This window comes from Athene cunicularia (assembly GCF_003259725.1).
Source record: "Athene cunicularia isolate RWA chromosome 28 unlocalized genomic scaffold, athCun1 chr28_part1, whole genome shotgun sequence".
NCBI lineage: Eukaryota > Metazoa > Chordata > Aves > Strigiformes > Strigidae > Athene > Athene cunicularia.
Window position 1 is genome coordinate 2,658,816 of NW_020799139.1, and position 21,804 is coordinate 2,680,619.

Here is a 21,804-nt window from a genome sequence, read left to right on the forward strand (position 1 = left end):
TGTTGCCCTGATCTCTTCTTGTCACTTGTGATTAGTGTTACCAGAGGTAAAAGGAGCCTTTATGTGAGAAGAAAGTGCCAACTTTCTCGGATCCTTTTCTACAGGTGCTAGGACAACTCTTCCCCAGAGGCAAGAAGAAGAAAACCCTGGGCCAAATTCAGGCGAGTGCTTTTCTGGTGTGAAGAGTATTAGCATTTGGCCCCACACTTTTTCCTGCTCCTCCCCACTCTTGCAAGACAGGGCTGACAGAACTGAAGATCCAAAAAGCTCCTCTAGCAAGTTCACCAAGACCACAAAGAGAGCATTCTGGCCACCAGAAAGCAACAGGCCTGAGGACCCAGGCACAGCTTGGTGCTCAGGCCCACAGTCCTACATTAGCTACAGGATCTTGCTTCTGTAGAGATAGGGTCTTGCCATCCTCAGCTTGCCCAAGGAGGTTCTAATCACAGGAGACACTCCCAGCTCAAAGGAAGGCAGAAAGTGCTTAGCAGGCCTACAAGATGCTATGAAATGGGTCAGCAAGTTACTCTGTGTAAGTGCAGCAAGTTTGCAGAGGGAAAGGCTGAGAGCACTGCCACACTCACCTGGCTTTGAGCTCTCTGTCAGGTTGTTTGGAGAAGACCTCCAACACCCATCTTCCCCTGTGCTCAGTGGTGCACCGCCAACCCCGCTCCACAGGACACCCGGTCCAGGCCAACATGCTCAGGTGCTTCACCATGTACAAGCGGGAGCCTGCGAGGACCTCAGCAAACTGGAAAAGGGCAGAGCAGGGGGCAGAGGAAGCCTGGCTGGCAGACACAGCCAGGTCTGCAGAGAGCTGGCACAGGCCTCCGGTGGATGTGCTGGAGGGTTAACGCTCTGCGGCCAGTCTGGGCCTGACAGCTGGGGATACCGCCAGCTCCTCAATGCATCCGTGCCCCCACCTCTTCTCCCCCCACAGCAGGTTAATTACAGCGGCTGGGGAAAGGGGTCTCTGCTAATTTAACACACGTTGGTGGCTGCAGACGTGGCCAAGCGGGTGACAGCAGGGACCTTACTCCTGGATGCTGCACACAGGCCGAGTGCACCAGTTCCCATGGCAACTGTTACCAGTCCAAGCAGAGCAAAACCTCCTGCAGTAAGGACTAAGGACGTGCCCATAGGAAAATCCACAGACAGTGGGCCCGAGTTCCAGTGCCGCCATAAGAACCCCCGAGCCATCTCTTCTCTAGGCTGAACAACAGAAGTTAGGGCTAATATCAGTTAAACTATTTCACTTTGGGGGTGCTCATAGAGTGGAAGAGAGGCCCAGCGTGACTGCAGGATCTCCCTGCAGGTATTCAAAACCCAGCTGGAGGTGGTCCTCAGTGATCTGATGCAGCTCGCCCTGCTCTGAGTGGTGTCTGACCAGAGACCCCAGAGGTCTTCCAACACAAATTATTCTGTGATTCCATATCCATATTCACAAACTCTTGTGCACATGCACACACACCAAATGACCCTGAGGAGATGGGAATGCAGAGTGCCACTCAGGGGGTGTGTGTGTTCACAAGCACAGGTGAGCTCACCAGAAAACATGCCAGCTCTGGGACACAAAAGTCTAAGCTCTGTGCTACAAGGAGATGCGAGTGTCCGGTTGTGCAAAGAGTAGCAATTTCTAGGAAGAAAGGAGCAGGAGCCTGCATGCCTGCATTTGGTCAGCACGTGGGAATGGGTGCTAATCTTTAATTTCATTATCCTTCCAATTCCATAGGCAGCAGGAGCCAATGTTTGCCTTGGCAGCTTGCTTTTCCCCTGTCTCTTCAGGGTATGTTCTTTGTAGGGCTGCTGCCTTGCCTCACTGATAAGTTCTCAGGCCCTTAAGCCAAACCCCCACCAGCACAAGCAATTGCAATTCTCTGCAGTGAAAAGGCACTTCTGTTGCTCCTTGCCCAGGGGCTGCACTACCCTCCTGTCCTGGTGCTGCCACTTCAGTGAGACAGCCTTGACATGCTCTCTGTATTGCTACCTTCTACTGATGATGTTGCATGGCTCTCGTGAATTTGCTGATATTGTCTATCAAACCTGAAGGATGGACAGGGGAAAATCTTCTCCATCTTGCCCAAAGGTTCAAACTGCAGAGACCACCGGAAAGATTAACAATCGGAGTCTAGTTTCAGACTAGGCTTCCTACTCCACTTCCTCAGAATGTCTCTCAGCTTTGCCAGCTGCAATATCCTGCAGTGTTCACATGAAGAAACTCAAGTACTGGTCCAGGCTGGCTTCACACCAGCACTTGTGTGAAAAGAGCGGAGGGGAGAATGTGATGCTTTGACCTCTACCAAAACCCCTCCAAGTCACCTGCATTCCCTGATATCATCACAGGCTGTGGATCCTGACAGATGGCCCATGGTGAGCCCTTGCTCCTGGAAGCACAGGAGACAGCCTGTCCACAGGGATGCCCTCTGCTCAAGCTCTGCTGGGTCCCTGCATTAATCCTTGTGCCCAACCATCTGAGTTAGTGCTGCAATGTCTCAACCCCTGGTGCATTCCCAGAGTCTCTCTCTGCTCTAATGCTGCTGCTCTATGTAATTTTCCATTCCCGTGTCCCTGCATTCCCAAGCCATCATGGCATCCATGAGCTCTCCCCATGATGTAGCCACATTTCAGCACCCCCATCACTGCTCTTAAACTGCCCATATTCCCAGCTTGGATCAATACCAATTTCTGCCAATTACTTGCCTATCTTTCAGCAAGCCCCTCTTTGTTCTGCACAGAAATAAAACTGTAACTGTACCTTGCCAGAAGAATTACTTTTTTAAACCTCCCCCCCTCCACTTCCTTCCTCTATTCTTCTTCCCCTTCTTCTTCAGGAGCAATTTTATGTAATTTGCAACTGTCTGGCTGCAAATGAAAAGAGACACAAAGCATTTCTGCGAAATATTGAAAAGCTGGCTGCTTCTCCCTCAAATTTCACTTAGCAAGAGGCTTTAACTTGGTGTGTGATCACTGCGTGTCATTAATAACCTCTCCAATTCCTTTCAGAACTCAGCAAAGTGAAGGCACAATCACGAATCAAAGGCATGGGTTATGGAGATATAATATCATTTCACTGAGCCAGGGAGGAGTGTGCCAGGGAGTGGGGAGAAGGTGAAACACTGCACTGGCTGGCAGCTGAAGAGGACACTAGACTTAGGAAGAAGCATAAGGGCTTGATTCCCTCTCTGCTTTTCAGATCCAAAGACTTCATCTGTTCAGCCTCCATGGGTTGTGCACCTTTCCCCAAGCCCTGTGGACTCAGGCCATAAAGGGAGCTGGTTTCTATTTTGTTCCTTGGGCAGATCTGTCTCCATCTCTTGTTGGAGTCTTTAGAGCCTGTTGAACTGCTTTACTGGGACTGAGTCAGACTTAATTGTGCAATTCCCCAGCTTGTCCTCAGGAAGCAAAACTGGGGAATGTAAAACAGGATCTTTGCAATGCAGGACACAAAGTACTGTGAAGAGCAGGGAGCAGGAGCGTGTCAAGGCTGGCTAGGATATGGTGCAGGGCAGAGAACTGACCGTGATGCTGGATGCTGCACAGCACGAGTCATTGCCAGCAAGGTGTGATGTGCTTCCCGCTTGTCACCTGCACCAACGATGGTGATGGGCAGGCCTCTCTTGCTGCGTGTCAGCTCTTTGGCTGTGCTGAGGTTCACAGGTTGCTGTCCGCATCTGAGGGTCCACACCACAATGTGTAGAAACAGGCTCCCACCCACACAGCCGCAAGGCAGGCATTCTTCTGCCTACCCCCGCGGACAGCAAGGGCACAGACACTTGGCATCCTTGTAAGCTCCTTAGCAAGCCTGTGTGATCAGACACTTCACAGAGAATGTACTTTACCTCTGTACTAGGAAGCTCCATCCTTCCTCCCCAAAAGAAGATTCATGCGTTTGTTACTTCCCAACTGCACTGATAGCAATTCACCAGCTCTGAAGGCTGATAAGCATTTCAGATAATAAAATACACAGCTGACAGTCTTCTTGCTTTACACCCTGAGCACACTAGCCCTTCAAAAAGGAGGTGAAAGCCAAAAATCTGTCTACAGAGAAAGATACTAAGCCTTACTGTCAAAAAATAAGCTTTTTTGAGTTTAAATTCTATTTAGTTACCATACATCCAACAGCTCTCACTTTAAAAATAAACAAGAATTTTGATCTACCAAAAGAAGAATTTGCCAGAAATTCCACAAAACCAGAGAGAGACCATGGCGATTCCTGACTTATGTGGAAAACCTACAACATGAAACCTCAGGAAAGCTACACTGCAGGTATGGCCCTGCAGGAACAACACGGCAGCACTCCTAGATGGGCTGACGTCGCTAGCATCAGACCTGGAAGGCCTAAGCAATACCTCTGCGGGCACAGGCCTACCCAGTGACAGACTTGGAAGAGAACCCAGGAGTCCTGCTCCAGCTGCCTGATCACAGCCTAAGGACCTATTGCAAACCATATCAAAGCTTTTCCTTAAATCTGTCCTTACCAAACCTCCAATGTAGACTAAGCAAGCCATTTGTCTCTATTCAGGTTCACGAACTGTTGAGATCAACCACTAGTCTCTGCATTGACACCAACACACTTGGGTACTTGGGGCATCTGTGGTTCCTTTGCAATACGATGGCCGGTACCGATTACCGACAGGATCCTTTCTATGTCTCTTTGATACCTTGCTGTCTTCCAAACATGCTCATGCTTGGTCATGCATTCAGATGACAGATTGTGTCACCCTACACTGATTTCATACATTCTTAAACTTTCTTCCTGCTATTGCTACGTGCAATAAAGAGATAGTTAATACGTAAAACAAACAAGAAGTCACTTGTTTACTATGACCCATTTACTGAAATCCCAGCAGTGTGGTCCACTACATTCTGTTCTCTGTTCTATGCTAGGGTCCTTATTATATTTCTGGTGAGAAGCTTTGCCACCGAGTTCATCAAAAGATGATCTAGATGTGAATGTACAGAGATTAAATTTCACAGCCTCAGTCCCAAAATAGGGAAACAATCAGTTACCTAGCACTCCTGCCTTTCCAGAGTACTCTCTGTCATCAGTTGGGTCAGAGGGATCGGTAATACTATTACTAAAGGTAAAAGGTATTCTATTACTACTGATCCAGAGGGATCGGTACTACTACTACTAAAACAGACACAAGCAAACCAGGCTAAGAAAATAGTGCTGAAAGCTACCTCAAGCCAGCCAGCCCACGTCCATGCCAAGACCGACTCCATGAACATCAGGATGGAGGTCTGTTCTGTTCTGGTAGTAACAGTCTCTAAATGACCACTAAAATGACCCAAGAGAGAGAATTCTGCTTTCTTGGTCATTGAGGGAATTTCCAAAAGAGAAACTAAATGTGATGAAGTGGTGTACTGCCAACCTGAAAACAGACAGCTCCAAATGCAGCACAGCTCACCTTTATTTTAAACCTGAAGCTAAATTACACCACAGTGCTCATTAACTGTCTCCAGACAAACACGTTTGAAAGTATTCAGCTAGCACAGACTTCTTCCCGTTCCCAAGCAGTTTCGTACACCTCCCTTAACGTGAAAAGCCTTTAGACCACCACAGATAAACTGCCGCTTTAAATACTACTCCATGCAGCACTCTATAACCACTGGGAGCACAAACAGTAGAGAACATAGTGAAACACGCAACAAATTCCCGGTGTAGAACTGCAGCAAAACTGAGATTCCCCTGACTTCACTGAGCTCCACATGAATAACCATTCAAAGTCCCTCTGCAGGTACTAGGTAGAGACATGTCTGTCTTCTCCACTGTGCACAGCACTGTGCCATGAGTCATCATGACTGCTCCTCCATCCCTCGACTTGTTCTTTATAGACTCTGTGAATTCTGCCCCAGACCAACACCCACAGAAGATTACATTGCTTTGGCCTGAAAGGCTGACCTTTTCCCCTCGCACAAAATTAACTCAAACGGTATCTGAGCACCTGGTAATCTGGCCCTTGCTGCCCTGAAATAACCTGAAATGGTAAAGATCCTACTAAGTGGCAATTAAGTTACGTGCATTTTCCAGCCCTCAAAACGTCAACACAGACCCATGCAAAAAGGAAGCACAGGTAAATAAATATGGAAAAGGATGTGTGCATGTGGAAGTCTTCAGAGGAGCTGGGAGAGGTGAAGGAAGCTATGTGGACCTGTATGGGTTGAAGAGCAAATGTTATGGTTAAGAATTCCTAACACCTCTCCAGAGACCCCTGGTTTACATTAATTATTCTGTTGCCTTGAGCACTCAGGGCCTCCAGTGAGCTTCCCTCTGTAAGTACCCAACTCCTCCGCCTACTTGCCTCCAAACGAATCCTTCCAAAGTGTTTCATCAATACCCTCAACACAGCAAGGGAAATGCCTAGTCAAAGCTCTCAAATCACACCAAAATGAGAAGGGCAACAATTCAGAACTCTTTTCAGCTCACCAGTAGGTCCCAGGCAGGCAGAAGACCTCCCTGCAAGGAGGGACCTGTTCCGCAGCACCTGGCCTCCCAAGATCCCCACTGTACTTTTCTCCCAATACCAGCTGCGGAGAGAGCAGGACCCAGGAACAGCTAGTTCAGCAGTTTTGGTCTCACCTATAAAACCCACTTCTCTTGCAAACAATGGTTTGTGCAAGTGTATTTTTTTTTTCTGAGAAGCTGATCCAATGCAGCCACTGCACTAGAAGTCATTTTGGGTCTTGCACAGAGTCACCCAACAAATTGTCCAGGCACCCTGCAGGGCAATGGCAGACTAAGAGCAGATGTACCAGGAAGTTCTGCACACCTGGAGGAAAGTGGTACATTGTCTTGTCTCCTGTCAGCTTTCCAGCAAGTCCACTGTGCAGGCTGGGTCCACACACTTCACCCAAAAGCCCACAGCTCCCTAGTGACAGGGACAGATAGCTGAAGACATCGCATCACATGACAGAGACCAAAGAGGAGCACAGAAATAGGCTTGGCTGGAGTTACAGGAGGCAGCCTTGGCAAGGTGGAGAAAAGAGCAGCAGCTCTGTGAAGAGCAGCGCTGTGCTCTGACTCCCACATCCCTTGTAACCAAACCACATTTCCCTTTCACAAGCAGGGAAATTAATCTAAGCCACTTCTCACCCTCACTTCCTCCCCGACAATCCACCATTTGCCTGCTCACGCAATGAGCTCCAGGCACAATTCACTGGGACTTACCCCTGGCAAAGTCTTCTGCTCATGCAGTGCTGTCTGGGCTTTGATGGCAGAGTCTCGGGCGCAGTATGTGAGGAACGCACAACCTGCAGTGGATACAAATGTCAAGTTAGACATGCAGCTGCAGATGCGCATCAACACAACATCCCTCTTCAGTAACAGCAGGTGACTGAAGTACAAGAACTACAGATGCTGCCCTGTTCCATCAGGCCTCCACCCCAACATTTCTACTCAGGTACAGAGGAAGTGCCTAGGAACTGTCCTTGTGTGGGGTGAGAGGGCAGAGGGGGAGGTTTGCTAATTAAAGGTGCACATGTTACCTAATTTGGATGTGTTGAAGACTCTAGGGAAAAAGACAAACAACATGAAAAGACTTGTAGGTCCCATCTGAGGTCTGCTGAAGTCCTGGAAAAGGGTTTTAGTGAATCCAATACGTTTGAAACTGATGTCAAATAAGGTGAGAAACAACAGGAGAGCAAAATGTAAGCTAACGTTGCCCATGGGAGAAATAGCCAAGGATCAGAGGAGATGCAAGGACCAGTACAAAAAAAAAAAAAAAAAAAAAAAAAAAAAAAAAAAAAAGAGCATCTGGGATTTTAGTCTCACATGAAAGCTCCATGATTGAGATTCACAGACTCATGGAAAGATACAGAAGGAGAGGCCTGGCTTTCTGTGCCGTACATACACCCATACAGTATGCACAAACACACACAAATAATGCATATGCATAACAAGGGAAATACAGAGAACAGCAAAGCATAATGCACTCTGCAAGGGCCAACTTAGAAGCAAGATAAAAAGTACATGGAAGAGGCCACATCCTGACAAGTGAGTAAGATCTGACCCAACATCTTAGCCTAACACCAGAGCCAAGGGAGGGGTGGAGGAATTGTAGCCCCTCCAGAAAGAGAAGGAATCATCTCTGGGTGCTCTGATGCTAAGAATAATCAAATGAAACTAAGCAAAGGAAAAACCTGGCTGGTTATCAAGAAACATTTCTATCAGAGAGAGATTTATTAGACTGTGGAATGATCTCCCCAGGGAAGTGCCTGGAGCTCCACCACTTGAATTGCTTCAGATGAGGATGGGCAAAGCACTGGTGTATGGACTCAAAGGCTAGAATGCATCTGACCCCCTCACTCATCCCCCCTCCTATTCGCAGTGGCATTTCACATCCTAAACAGAGGCAGGGCATGTCCCTTCAGCTTGTTGCTAAATGTCCATCTATATTGTTGTGCTGGGGCTGCAGATGCACTGTTATGGCCCAGAGAGGCCCATTCTTTTGCCCCCACATTCTTGTGTCTGGCTTTGGATACTCCATGGACCCAAAGGTGGACGCAGGACAGGGACTGTCCTGGTCTGTCCCCTCCACCCCAGAATGACTCCATGGTACACAACACTTCTAGGCCATGCAGAAGTCAGCTGCTTAAGACAATCCCAACCAATGGCATTATGCTGTTCTTCCATCACAACTCCAATCAGTTGCTGCTGCTAAACAAATCACATCTGCTCTCACATCTCATATTAGGAAAAAAGAGTCCCAAAAGAACCAGAGAGCCCAAACCCTATGGCTAACAGATTTAGAGGCCTGGCCACAAAAGCCCCAAACACAGATGCTTGCCTGATTCCACCTGCTGCTCCAGTCTGCTACTTTGAAAGTCACACGAGACCCATTCTAAGTTAACTGGGGTCAAGTTTAGCACACAAAACTCTGAAGTCAGGACCAAGTAAGTTATTCCCCCGAGAGCTTCAATGCATTGGTACCATGCCCACATGCAATGAAGACACCATCCTTGTCTCAAGAGAATTAGCCATCAAACCCAAGAAAAGTAAGACTAGGAGAGGAATAAGTCTATATGAAGCTACCTGCTGAGTTAAGCACTCAAACCCAGTCCACTGAGTCCCAATTCTAGTGCTCAGGAACATCAAAAACTGAGGTAATGCACAGTGGCAGGCTCAAAGACCACAGCCCATGCGAGGACAAGGATAAAATGAGGATTGGACAAAGGTGCACCGTTTAGTGGGTGTAAATGAGAGACACTCCTCACATGGGGATAAAAAGTTATTTTGGAAAGTACTGTTATCATGCCACATAAGGGATTTGTAAAGCCCAGCAACACCTACACTCACCAGCACCAATCCAAAGAAGTGCCATGAGTCCCTTCCCTAGAGCCCTCCAGTCCTTCTCTTCCCTACAGCAAAGGCAGCCCAAAATACTGTTCATCTTTTAGATGCTCCTGTCTTGGGTATTTGTACCAAGAGGTAGCAGCCTCTGGAGACTGAAGCATCCTGCAGCTATGGAACATGAAGATGCCTCACTCAAACCTCCTGCTTCACTCCCAGGGCAATCCTTGCTGCTGGTCTGCTTTTCAAGCATGTGGGTACTTGCTCAACAGGAGCCTGCTTGTACTTCCTCCCTTCACTCAAGCATGAAACACACTTGGGCAGCCTCTAACAACAGGCTGTGTCTGGGCTGGACTGGGACAAGCAAGCCTATGGGCACAGGACAGCCTGTCCACTGCTCTGTCCCTGAGCTATCCGTGTCTCTAAGCCTTCAGGACATTCAGCTCATTCATTTCATCTTGTTCCTACTTCCCAAATGGCAGGAATCTGTGAGGCCCTACTGGCTGTGGAAAGGAGGGAGTTAAAGAGGTCAGCTACATCCTTTAGAAAACATGATTACTGTCCTCCACAGCCAGAAGGTAGGATGGAGGTAGGATGCTGGAGTCAATTCTAGTCTCTTTGCAAAGTCCTGGTCAGAAATACAGAGAGAGGTTTTGCAGAAACACTACACCCTAAGCCTGACTGTGTAAACAAATAATTGGGAAAAAGAACCTTCCTTCCTGAAGAGACATTATCTCTTGAAACCTAACTCTTCAGCTGCTCCTTAGAATACAGCAAGTAAGTGAAACACCAGCCATTTTCCACAACCTCCCACTGTCCCCTGCCTTCACCCAGGTGCCTAAAGCTTACAGAAGTACCAGAGACTCAAGGAAAGCCACGTTTTCACAGCTAGTAAGGGTTTTCATGCTGTGACAGGACCCTGCTTACCATGTCTTTCATGGGTTCTTCAGGCTCCTAAAACTTTGAGCCTGACAGAGGCACCCAGGGATCCACTCAACAGTGAGATGTCCACAGAGGTGCAAAGGGACCCAACACTCTCACTAGGTTTTCTCACTTCTGCATTCCCTGCCTTAGTTAACAGCAAACTCAGTCAACAGGCTTACGCCCCTTTGCACACTTCTAACACCAAGTCAGCTACCTCTGCTGAGACACCGGACATGATGTTAAAAAGTACCGGCCTTGAAGGTCCCAGCCACCCTGCCATCCAGGTGGTGTTGATGACCCAGTCGCAGAACAGGGAAGCATAACAGCACTGTCTGTAAAATCAAGATGTTACAAGTCCTAAAAGGGGGAACTTGGACCAGAGCTGCTGCTGGACAGTGAGAGGCGTGACCCTTGGTGGCCAGCAACACCTCCACCACCATCTGCTTTCTCTGAGGACTGGGTGACTCACCCTCTTTTATATGATTTTTCGAGTCTGGATTATGATTGTTATATTTATACAACAAACGATGTATTAACATCTGACCAGATCTGCAGGGGTTCCAGGTGACTGGAAATCGTAAATTAAGTTGTAATATAAATTCTGTGCTATAATACTTACAGACTGTACTATAGTGATGCTGATTATAGAAATCCAGTGCCATTCTAATCCCAAATTGTGGGCTATGCTAATCGTAAAATTCTATTACAAAAATAAAGCTTTAAGCATAACTATGTCTTGGCGACATCATCATTTTGACAAGGATGCCTAAAAGAACCTGTATATCCCCTTAGTGTGGGGTGACCCACTCTACTCCCACTGGCTCCAGGAGGGTTTCCCTGTAAGCAGAACCCAGCCTAGTTCCACTTGCAAGAGACTGCAGCAAACAAAAAGATATTTTGTGCCTGGTTGTCCCTACAAGCCACACACTGACTCTGAGATTTACAGTCCCTTCAAATCCTAAACATGACTCCAGACATCAGCAGTCTAAAGCCCAGAGCAAGAAAAGGCTGCCAGTTTGCAGAAGAGAGCGGTCTCTAGATTCAGCTTAGCATTAGAAATCACATCAAGTACTTCAGCAGGGGAAGCATGGAGTCAGCAAGGAGCTTATCTACAAGCCTGAAGAAGCTGAGTCAAAACCCAGCTGCCAGTGGGGTAAGTTAGGCTGTCGTTACTGCCTCCCTGACCTCTGGAAAAGCCACCCATCTGTCCACGCGCTGTGCACTTACTCCACACACCCCGAGAGAGGACTGCTCCTGCCACGCCATTCTCCTGCAGTTCAGTTTAGTGTCTCACACTCCAGAAGCTCTCCACCTTCCCTACCACAGGTATGGCTAGGAAACCCATCCAGGAGAGTACAGTTGACACTCATGGAAGAACTGCCTTCTGCCCAATCCTGGAACACAAGGCCAAAGATTTCCACTTGATTCTCCCTGCTTGGTCTCCTCTGATCCATTCCAAAAGCCTGTTCAAATGCCTCCCTGCTCTTCCCATAAAAATATTAGCTTTAAGACAAACATTACCATTAATATGCAAATGTATCTGTGATTAACATAAAACTGCCTAATGAATAATATTAGGAAGCTGGAACAGTATCAACTACCAGCAGTCAGGTTGCTGAGACATGAATAGTCAGGCACTAACAAAACCATTTCGTAACGGTGCTCATGCTTCTCGCAGGCCTGTAGGATCCTCCTCCACCTTCAGTGCAGTTCTCAGCACCTGTACAGGTCAGTCCTAGCTAGCTCTCGGGCTCTCAGCCTCTGCAGCCCAATTCACACCGCTGGCAGAGGCCCCTGGAAGGCCTTTTCCACCCTTCCTTCTTCCCTGGGGGCAGAGGCAGCTGCTCAGCTCTACACCAAGCTGCAAGCAATTGCAAGAGGAGTCGCTGGGCTTTACCACAAGTGCTGGATTCTCACACAACTGCTTCTCCCCATTTAGGGAAAGAAAGGGAAAAGGCAGATGGAAGCTGTCAATCGGATCTCACTGCAGATCAGGAAACATGGGGAGAGAAAACTGAATCTGCTGTTACAACTGCCCCAGAAAGATTATGGCTTCTGTACGGCGCAGGAATGAGCGCACAGTTACCCAGACTTCCCAAAGTCTTCCTCTGCTCAGGGGCTGTGAAGCCTTGGCCAGTTCTTCCCATAGTGCTTGAGGCCACAGCAGCTTCTGGGTCAGGCCTGGCACCCTCCAGGCCTGCTGATGCTCACGGGAGCAGCAGCTCCACGCCAGGTTGGCCTTCTTGCACGGAGCCTAAGCCAACGCAGCCAGAACTGGTAAGGCAGGAGGGGAAGGCTAGGGTCAGGGTTGACTGGACCGTGGGTCTAATCTCTTCACTGCACACTAACCTCCCACATCATCCTTGTGGAGGAATGCTTCTTCAGAGAGGTGTATTGCCTATTCCCAAACCAGGCCAAGGGTCTACATGTAAACACACGCCACCAGGAAAGGAATCCCCACCTTTCACTTTGTACAAAACCAGGGGCAGACAGAGGAAACTGAAGGCGTGTGGCAATGACCACAGAACAGCCACCAGAAGCAGCCACACATCTCAATGGCCTTTTCTGGACAGAACAGAGCACCAACAACCCCTGACCAAAATCTACATCCTCTCAAAAATGTCAAAACCAAAGGGATAGATTCATTTTGCTGCAGGAATCATGCATTTAGCAGCAAGTTAATGTCACACAGATCTAGCTAATACCAGTGCTGCCCCCTCTAATTTCCACATCTAAGTGGCAGATCCCTAGAATCAGACTCCTGCCTGGAACCTGACCTCAAACCACACAGCCTATATTTAATATGTCAACTGAAATGAAATGTGCAATTGCCTCTTGCCTCAAGGCCCATTCTCCTCCTCACTGGGTTTGAAACCTGGCAACTCACTGTCAGATGGTAGTAGGTTTGGACTCAGTCCCTTGCCCACACAGACACACAAGCACATGGCATTTTGGTTCTGAAGTCCCACCAGACATACTTCTTCAGTTAAATTCAAGCCAGCCCTGCTCCCACAAGCTTCAATGAGGAAGTGTTTTCCTTTTGTGCTGGGGTTAGATTTGGCCTTTTGTTTGAAAATAAACTTATTTCTCTGTTGTCCCCTTCCTGCTTTGTTCAGCCTCGAATGGTTCAAGTTGCCACAGCACTCACAGTTTTTCTTACCCTTCCTCCTAAATCTGAAACCAGAGGCATCAGGACCGAACACAACTCAAGCTCCCTCTGGTGCAAACCAACATGTCCCCACCACGAATCGTTTTAGGTCACAGAGGCCCGGGCTGAGCACTGACAGCCTTCAAGGTACTTACTGTAAGATCCCTGCAGGCTTTGCTCTACATGTGCCAGGGAGTGGAGCTGCGATCAGCCACCGAGACGCTGGCGGCCACGGACGAGGAGACGCGGCAGCTGCGGCCGCGCCCCGGGGGCCCGGAGGAGGCAGCGCCTGTCTCTCTCGGGGCGTATTTTAGGGCCCAAGTTCTGGAAACACCGCGGCCCTGGGAGCGGGGGAGAGCTCTAAGCACGGCGGAGAGGCCCCGCTGCTCAGCGGGCGTGGGAGGTATTATTCGTAGCACCTGGTACTTATCTCAGAAGGACAAATTGTCATCAGCTGCCAGGAAATCAGGCACCGGAGCTTCTTCCAAAATAAGAGCTTGCTCTTGTATTGCTAACAAAAGACAAGACGGAGTGCCCTTCCACGTCCACAACAGAAATTGGGGTTTTGCCCCTTTTTCTCAGTGTCTCAGAGCCAGGGTCTGGAGGAAAATAAATTACTTAAAGCAGAAAATTTCCTAACACAGCCCTCCCCCAAAGTGAAGAACCTGCAACAGGGCGGTGAGCACAGCCACAAGTACCAGTCCGAGGGGGGGCTTAGCTGCAACGGGGAGCCCCAGGTCTACAACCCTGCCTAGGCCTTTGCCCCAGGCCCTCCTGGGCAAAGCCCCCTTTCTTTTGAGAAGCTCAGCCCCCTCCTAACAATGCCTTGGCCGAGGTGTTTCCAGCCAGGTCTGTTCAGGCTTTGCCTGATGGCTGGCAGCTGCTCACGTGTCCGTGCTGAAGCAGCCATTATTGCTACCAGGGTCAGAGGCGACTCCTCGGTGAGGATGTGGATCGCTCTCCCGCCAGCTCCTCCAGTTCTGGCGTGAGGCAGCAGGAGATGTCAGTGCTCTGAGCAGCACAGCCCAGGTGGCCCACGCTGTCCCCGCTCTGCTCCACCTCCTAGGCCCAGGCGATGCTGAGGCACAGGACACCCAAAGCTTGTGCTCACGGAGCAGCGGCCCCCAGCACCGCAGCTGCGGGGACACGGCACAGCCCGGCTCCGCTGCCCGCAGCCACGCACCACCTGTATCCCACAGGGCATTTCCTCTGCAGCACGCACAGCTCTTGTCATCACGCCATGCAGTTTATCCCATCATCCTGCCCCAGTGTCTCTGAAGATGAACGGACTCCTGCACCCTCGTGCTGGGAGAAGGGAAGAGGTTGTTTGCAGAGGTAGCTTGGGCAGAGCCCAACGCTCAGCTCTGCTGAATACGCCAGGCCCGAGGCTTTACAAAGGACCATGGTGCAGGCACAACACAGCCTCTCTTCCCCTTGCTTAGTCTCCAGTAGGAGCTTTCCGCCATCTCCCACCACTCTTGCCCTTGGCTCCTGCAGACCGACGGAGGCGGTGAGCGGAGGAGAGGACCCTGCTATCCAACACACACCCAGTGCGACAACAGCTCCACGTGCCCACACAGCAGCCCGACTCAGGAGACTGCCCTCTTGCTGGCTGCCCAAGTCCCATCCTCCTTCCTGCCTTTTCCCCACAGTGCCCCACATACTAACTCAGCTCACACCCCAGGGCACTGGCTCAAATACTAACCAGGTCTGTTATGCTTGATTTTACTCAGAAAGTGGAGAGCTGACTCCAAGCCCCTGCAACAGGAGATACCTGCAGCAGGTTTCAATGCTGATATCTGTGCAGGAAAGGTTAGGAAGAAGAGGGTGGGTTATCAAAGGGAAGTGGTGTCCCAATGCTAGGGAGCAGAGGGAGGAATGGAGGTACTGTTCACTGTTCATGTATGAGCACCCACTTGGCTCCCAAGCTAAAGTCATGGCAAGAATGACAGACGGCCCCTGCAGAACCAGAGGCACATGCTGGCCCTCCGTAGGAAACCACTGTGGATTCATTCCTCCTCTCTCGTGCTCAGAAGAGCAAGCTAGAGTTCTGCACCCGTCCTTCTCCAGCCCTGGCTATGTCCTCACCTGTGTGGGGAGCTGCCAGAACTTAAAGTCCAGCAGATACAAGAGACTGGAATTTGCATCCAGGCTTTTTACTGAAATGGACTCACAAAGAGCCTCAGCTTTTTGGAGCCTGGCCTGAACCCAGGGACCATTCCAAGGTGTCTCAAGACTCTTGCTGTGGAGCTGCCCTGTGTCTGAGGATGGTACCGCTCCTAAAATTCACCCTAAAACCCACAGAATTCCCCACACCAGACAGATTTTCTAGTTACATCTCTTGCAGAGATCTGCCATCTATTCAGAAGCCACAGATGCATCAGCTGGGAAACCTGTGACAAGCCAAGCTGTTCTCATTCTTAACAGCTGCAAACAGATAAGGCGTTCTTAAAACCAAGAAATCTTTATCACAACAGCAGCAAACCTCACCTTGGATGAATCATAGCTAAACAAGTAATGTTTTCAAGCACTTTTCCATGCCTAGCCTGCTTTTTCATGTTAGCTGCTGCAGCACGAGCTGCTGCTCTCAGCTTATGTTACAGCTCAAGGGGCCCACTGCCTCAGGTGGAAAATGTCTATTTAGAAGGAAAGATCTATGTTTTGGAGTCCACGAATGGACATATAATCACCCCAACTGCAGCAGAGAAAAACAGACATGAAAACACTGCTGATAAATGAAAAATAGAACAGCTGTCAATCAGCACCTGGAAAGAGTTTATAGAGCTGGACACAGAAATATACCACAGTAACAGGATTAAGGGGTAGATAAAAGATAGTCATAGCACCAAGAGAGAGTGAAAAAGGGAAATGACAGGTCACTTTTCAGATGAAGAAGAAACATGTTGCATCTGTCACTGAGGAGGCTGCAAGGGAGAGCTAGAAGGGGCACAGCAGAGCTCAGATGTGTGATTCCCGAGGGATGAAGGAACAGATTCTGCCCAAACCTGAGACACTGCTTCAAAAAAGAAATTTTTGAATTGAAAAAGAAAACCACATTGTGTGCCCAAGAAATTTCTCTTCTACAGAGACGTTTGCTAGTAAAAATACCCAAGGTGTTTAAACACATCTATACTTTCCTGGCTTCTTGTGGCATATGAATGTTTGGATTTAGACAGGGTAAGCTTAAGATAAAAGGTGAAGAGGTCCAGTCCAGTGGCCCAAATTTGAGAAGGGCTCAAACAAAGGACACAGGAACAACAAGATACACTCAGCCTTTAGGAGCACCTGCCCTTTCCTTCCAGCTCCTAAAGGCAGGCATCAAGGAATGGAGAAAATATAAGCTGGAGCTCTGAAGTTCCACATCTCCTAGGAGACAGCACTTGAGGCAGGAAATCTTCACAGCAGCCCAGAAAAAAAGGAGGGGAAGGATATATCAAGCATTCTTCAAGATAATCTGCCTTCCTTTACCTGTTTGCTCCCCAGGTAAAAGAGCCAAAGGACTAGTTAAGACAGTCCTGGCAGAAAATTTCCAAGCAACAATATAGTATCTCAAGAAGATAAAAAGTTTATTCCTGTAATGTGATTGTCTCTGGTCTGGAGCAAAAGGTTCTGCAGAAAAAAACGCTCCAAAACAGACAGATTAACAGTCTACAACAAAAACACCCTCTCTGTGTAAAAGATTACAACTTGCTATAAACTTTCATCTTCTCTTGTTTACCAAGACCTTGCATTGACCTTTCATAGGATATGTTATTCCAACCAGTTTAAAATTAGGCTTTTTTCGTATTTTAACTTTGAAAAAAAAAAAAAAACAAAAAAAACAAAAAACCAACCTAAATTTAAAGCTTGTGGATTTTATGACCAGAAGTTGTCTATAGCAGTAGGCAGATTGGAAATGCACATCAAAGATTCCTGATATCTTTGTGATCAAGAGCAGCTGTTACTTGATGATTAAAAAAAAAAAAAAAAGCCTTGTTGCCTGTTACACAAAAAGTTTAGGTTGTTTTCAAACCACTTCTTCCAACACTTGAAAGAAAGCTAGTCAGAAAACAATGAAACATGGCCCCCCTTTCCCAGTTAAGGGGAAGCCACTTATCAGCTCTAGAACCATGCAGTATTCAACTGAGCTGATCAAATTCAGTTTGGACCTGGTTTTAATCAGCAAAGATATTAAACTCTGCTGATTTGATCTGGATTCTCCCTCTGCCCCCTAAACACCCCTGGAGCATGCATTGTGCGCAGAGGTGGTTGTTTCTGTCACATGCTTTAGCCCGGGTACCCCAGGGCTGGGACAAAAGAAATGAGCATCCCTAGCATCTTGGCTTCATACCCCCACTATTCGCTTCTCTTCCATCTCTTTCTTTTTTGTAAATTCTTTATCTTCCCATTATCTTTAGTCTCTGAACACTGTATTAAGACATGTTATAAATACTCCATGGGAATAAGTTTATGGCATGAGCAACCTGGCTTCAGGACACCATCTACTATCCTCACGCTCTCTCTCACATAGTTGAGAAAGTAATGTGACACTTGAATAGAGAATGGCTGAACACAGGACTAGAGGAGAATGCCTCAGTCATCACGTCTACCCATCTCCACCCCTGCTCCAAGCAGCTACAGCACTGAGCCCTTTTTTAAGAGACAGTTTTATGGAGAAATTTAATTTTTTTTCTCCTGCTATCCCTAGTGAAAGGTTAACTGAGCAGTTACAAATTCAGCATTTAGGAAAGCTTAGTTTCAATTCACTGCTCCACCCCGTATCTTCCACACAACCCTGAGCTGTTACAGCCCCAGCACCTCTATAGAGCAAGGGGCTTAGTACCTCCTACTTCACCAAGGTGTTGCAAGTGTCACGATATATTTAAGAGCATGAAGCATTCAGATACTATGGAAACCAGGGCAAGAGAAAAACCAAAAATAGACGGAAGACGCAAGCTGTTGAAAAGTCTGGAAAAGTCTTGCTGAGGAAGGCTGTGCTTGCTGCAGTTCATCCCAGAGCAGGATCCATTTAGAGCTCAAGCATAAAATATCCTCTCTTCACTCTTTCCACAGCTTGACATTTTTCTCTGCCATGGGGAAAGGAATATTCTTTTTCCTCCTTAGGCCTTTAATTTCCCCTCTATTTAATAGGCATCCTAATTACCAGTTCCTTTGAAAGATTCACATTCTAGCTTGCCCTTCCCATGACCTGGAGTAGACTGCTGTCTGACTGCTTTTGTATAGCAGGATTATTGGGAACGTATCATGAGAATAAACAGTACAAAGCACTCTCCTGAAAGGGAAATCCAGCAGCAACCTACAAAAGAAGGGTGCCTGAAACAAAAAGTTGAGGTGCCAGCCTGTGAAACACTATGCCTCTCCTTTTTATAATGCAAATACATTTATTGTGCATATTCACCCTCTACAGACAAACCAGTTGCTAAAGTATAATAATCCCTTTCTTCACTCAAAAAAAAACCCAACCAAAAAAACACCAAACAACCCTCACCAATACAGACAGTACTTGAAATAGCCACAATGGCATGTGGAAGAAACACAGAGAATGAGGTATACAAACCGTCTTGTTCAACATTCAACCGAGCAGAAGACAGTAACAGAGGTAGAGAAGTTAAAGCATTTCACGAGGCACACTGAAGCCATCCAACCCTGGAAAGCCAGGCCGGGGTCATGTCCCTCACCAGCACAGACCTCGAGTCTGCACCAGAGGTGCTGAAGTCTTACTTCACAGCACTGGCTCTAGTTCCAGGTGCTCATTACAAGCTACTTCTTGAAAACAGAAGTCTCTGGTCTTTTCAGCATGACCACCACCTCAGTGATGAAACCCCAGCAAGGTTAGGGGAAGTCTCCAGATGAGAATCCTTGGCTTTACAGTTTTCAGTGCACTTAAGGGAAAGGAAACAGGTTGAAGGCATCCAAGATTATTCATGTTATAATTTCTTGACTGCAGCATCAATCTCAGGAACAATCTCCTTCAGCTGGTTCCACTGTTCTGCAGACAGGGCAATCCCTAAAAACAGCAGAAGGAAACATTTCAGAGGTGGCAAGGGGTACACATCAAGTAGCACACCAGACTGGCTCCTCCAGACTACCTACAGAAGGGGAAGCTGGAATCTAAGGCAGAGGCACAGACCAGAAACAGAAGCAGCCTTCTAAGCGTGGCAGTTGTGCCAGCACTGCAGCATCCACATCAAGAAGTTCTCAATGCTATCACATAAGCGCTATATGAGAATATAAACTCAAATTGCCTTTCAAGATTCCCACAGCCCCTTATAGCCTATTCCCTAGCACAAATTCCCACGCACATGAACTGACAAGAAATTCTAGGAGAACCTTACTTCACACAGCAGTTAGGACACTATCCTTTCAACTGGCCAAAGGAAATAATGCCAACTGTATCTCTATTTAAAAAAACCTGCTAACAAGAAATCACTAGGATGGCTTAAACACTAGAGAAGAACTGGCTGCTTTTTAGATCCAGCAGAGATAAGGTCTTGATGTCCTGTCCCTCTCCCTTACAAAACAAACATGGTAGTGAAATTGCTGTGTTGGGTTCCAGATAGCTGTTGTCAACTTACTCCTTTTGGCTTCGTTAAGAATCACATTAAAGAACCAGGGCCTAAGTTCTATTAAATTCTCTAGATAAAGATCAGGGGCTAGACTCTTGACAAAAACAGCAGAGGCAGCATTTAAATGAAAAAAAACATTTCTTCATTATTTCTGTTTTAACTGATAGATCCTTCTGTCTTATATTGTGGGTCTGCTTTTTCCAGCCTGGAAAAAGTCCACAGTGCTCCTTTCCCTCTTTGCCCCCAAAGGCACAGAAAAGCTTGAGAGCTTTGGTTCCCATTTTCATTACAGGGTACACAGTTCCTTCTGAGTAATTTATACTTGTAACTTCTCTGAAGAAAATTAATTTCTGGGAGAAAAACCATGCTTAGTGGTTATGAAGCAAACTGAACTGAAACAAATTTGTCTGTCCTGACACAAAAATCTATAGCAGGGACCAAAAGAAACCGTGTTAACTGAATCTTTGCTGGGCACAACAATACAGGACAGGTGAAAAGAGTCCAGGCCCTGTGAACTATGAGGCAAGCCACTGTCAAAGTCCCAAAGCAAAAGTCCTAAGTTAAATATTGACTCATCAGCTGAGAAGCTCTGGAAAAAAATGTGTCTAGCCTTCTGCAGCTGCCTTTGCTTGCATCACCCACTCATGTAGTACTGCTGTGATGGGCCACCCAAGTTGTGGCAGCAGACACCTTGCCAAAAGAGTAAGGAACACCTAACACAGCAGCACTGGAGTCTCCTGGTAGGGATCCAGAAGGCTCTTAACCTTCCTGTCTCCACCTAGATAGGGAAGGGTGGATTTACTTCTGGGAGGCTCTTCCCACCAAGCACAGCTCCACCATTACAGATTAGGGGCAAACACACAAAATGAGACCTTTTTGCCCTAGGCATCACCAGTACCAAAACATGAGTTTGTCAGCTAGCAGGACACAAGGAAGTGACATCAGAGCCAGTGTTTTCAGCTTCCCCTCCTCCACCATGCAGCTCTGCCTCTGCCAACAGCCAGAGAAAGGACTGGTGATCAGAGGCAGAACCAGAGTCCTGCACCGCAGCTCCCTGCACTGCTTCTCAGAGCGGTCCTGCCAAACTCCAGCTCTCACTGGAGGCTCTCACTCACTCGTTCTTTGTGCTCTTCAGTTGTTGCCACCCAGGCTGAGAAAGCGCTAAACACTCCCCTGCGGTTTGCTCAGCTCCCCGGTCCCTCAGCGCGGCACGCACAGGCTAACCTGCCACCAAGGGAGACGGGCTAAGGCAGAGCAGGAGAAGCAGGTGCAGCGCCCGGCAAATGCAGTTGTACCTTTCCTGCCCGGTTTCACGCTGCCTTCCTTGTCAGTGTAGAACTCCCTGATGTCCACGAGGGCTTTCCCCTTGAAGCAGGACACTCTGACATAACGCATCTTCCCAATCTATGGCGACACAGAGTCTGTTAAACCCAGCCCCGCAACAAGCTGCTCCTCAGCTCGTAGACCTGTTGGGACACTCAACACGCCAGAGCACTAGCGGAGGGCCAGCAGGCAGCCCAGGCGGCCACCTCAGCTGTAAAAATGCTCTGCTCAAGCAGAGGAGGCAGAGATGATCTGTATAAAGAGGACGAGGAAGTTGCGGTCCGAGAGCAGATCCCTGCCCCCCCCCATACCTGGAACATGCCCTCCTCTTCACTGCCTTGTCCTTCTGTCACCTTTGAAGGCTTGGCCTCTGCTTTCAGCCTTTTCTCTGACTTGTAAGACTTTTTTTTTTTTCTTTTCTAGAAAGAGAGATCACCCGTTTGAACGGCCTGATCTGAGGAGCCACAGCCCTTCTCCCGGGCCGTACCGCAGTCTCCCACCGCAGCTGGGTGCTCTGGGACTGCGGGGCGCCCCTGCTGCCGGCGGCGGGG

The 21,804-nt window shown here is 48.1% G+C and overlaps 2 protein-coding genes across 2 annotated transcripts in view; both read right to left on the reverse strand.

Moving 5' to 3' along the window:
- CELF5 (CUGBP Elav-like family member 5) overlaps positions 1 to 7,254 on the reverse strand; it is a 32,756-nt gene extending 25,502 nt beyond the window's left edge. Inside the window, exon 1 of the mRNA XM_026864931.1 lies at positions 7,172 to 7,254. The gene's annotated coding sequence lies outside the window, so the exon portion shown is untranslated. The remainder of the gene's footprint in view (positions 1 to 7,171) is intronic.
- Positions 7,255 to 18,481: 11,227 nt separating this feature from the next.
- The window catches only part of LOC113489319 (activated RNA polymerase II transcriptional coactivator p15-like), a 4,211-nt gene continuing 888 nt past the window's right edge, over positions 18,482 to 21,804 (reverse strand). Inside the window, exons 2-4 of the mRNA XM_026864932.1 lie at positions 21,565 to 21,672; positions 21,226 to 21,334; positions 18,482 to 19,371 (exon numbers count right to left, since the gene is read on the reverse strand). Coding sequence (XP_026720733.1) covers positions 19,292 to 19,371; positions 21,226 to 21,334; positions 21,565 to 21,672 — 297 coding nt within the window. The 3' untranslated portion in view covers positions 18,482 to 19,291. The remainder of the gene's footprint in view (positions 19,372 to 21,225; positions 21,335 to 21,564; positions 21,673 to 21,804) is intronic.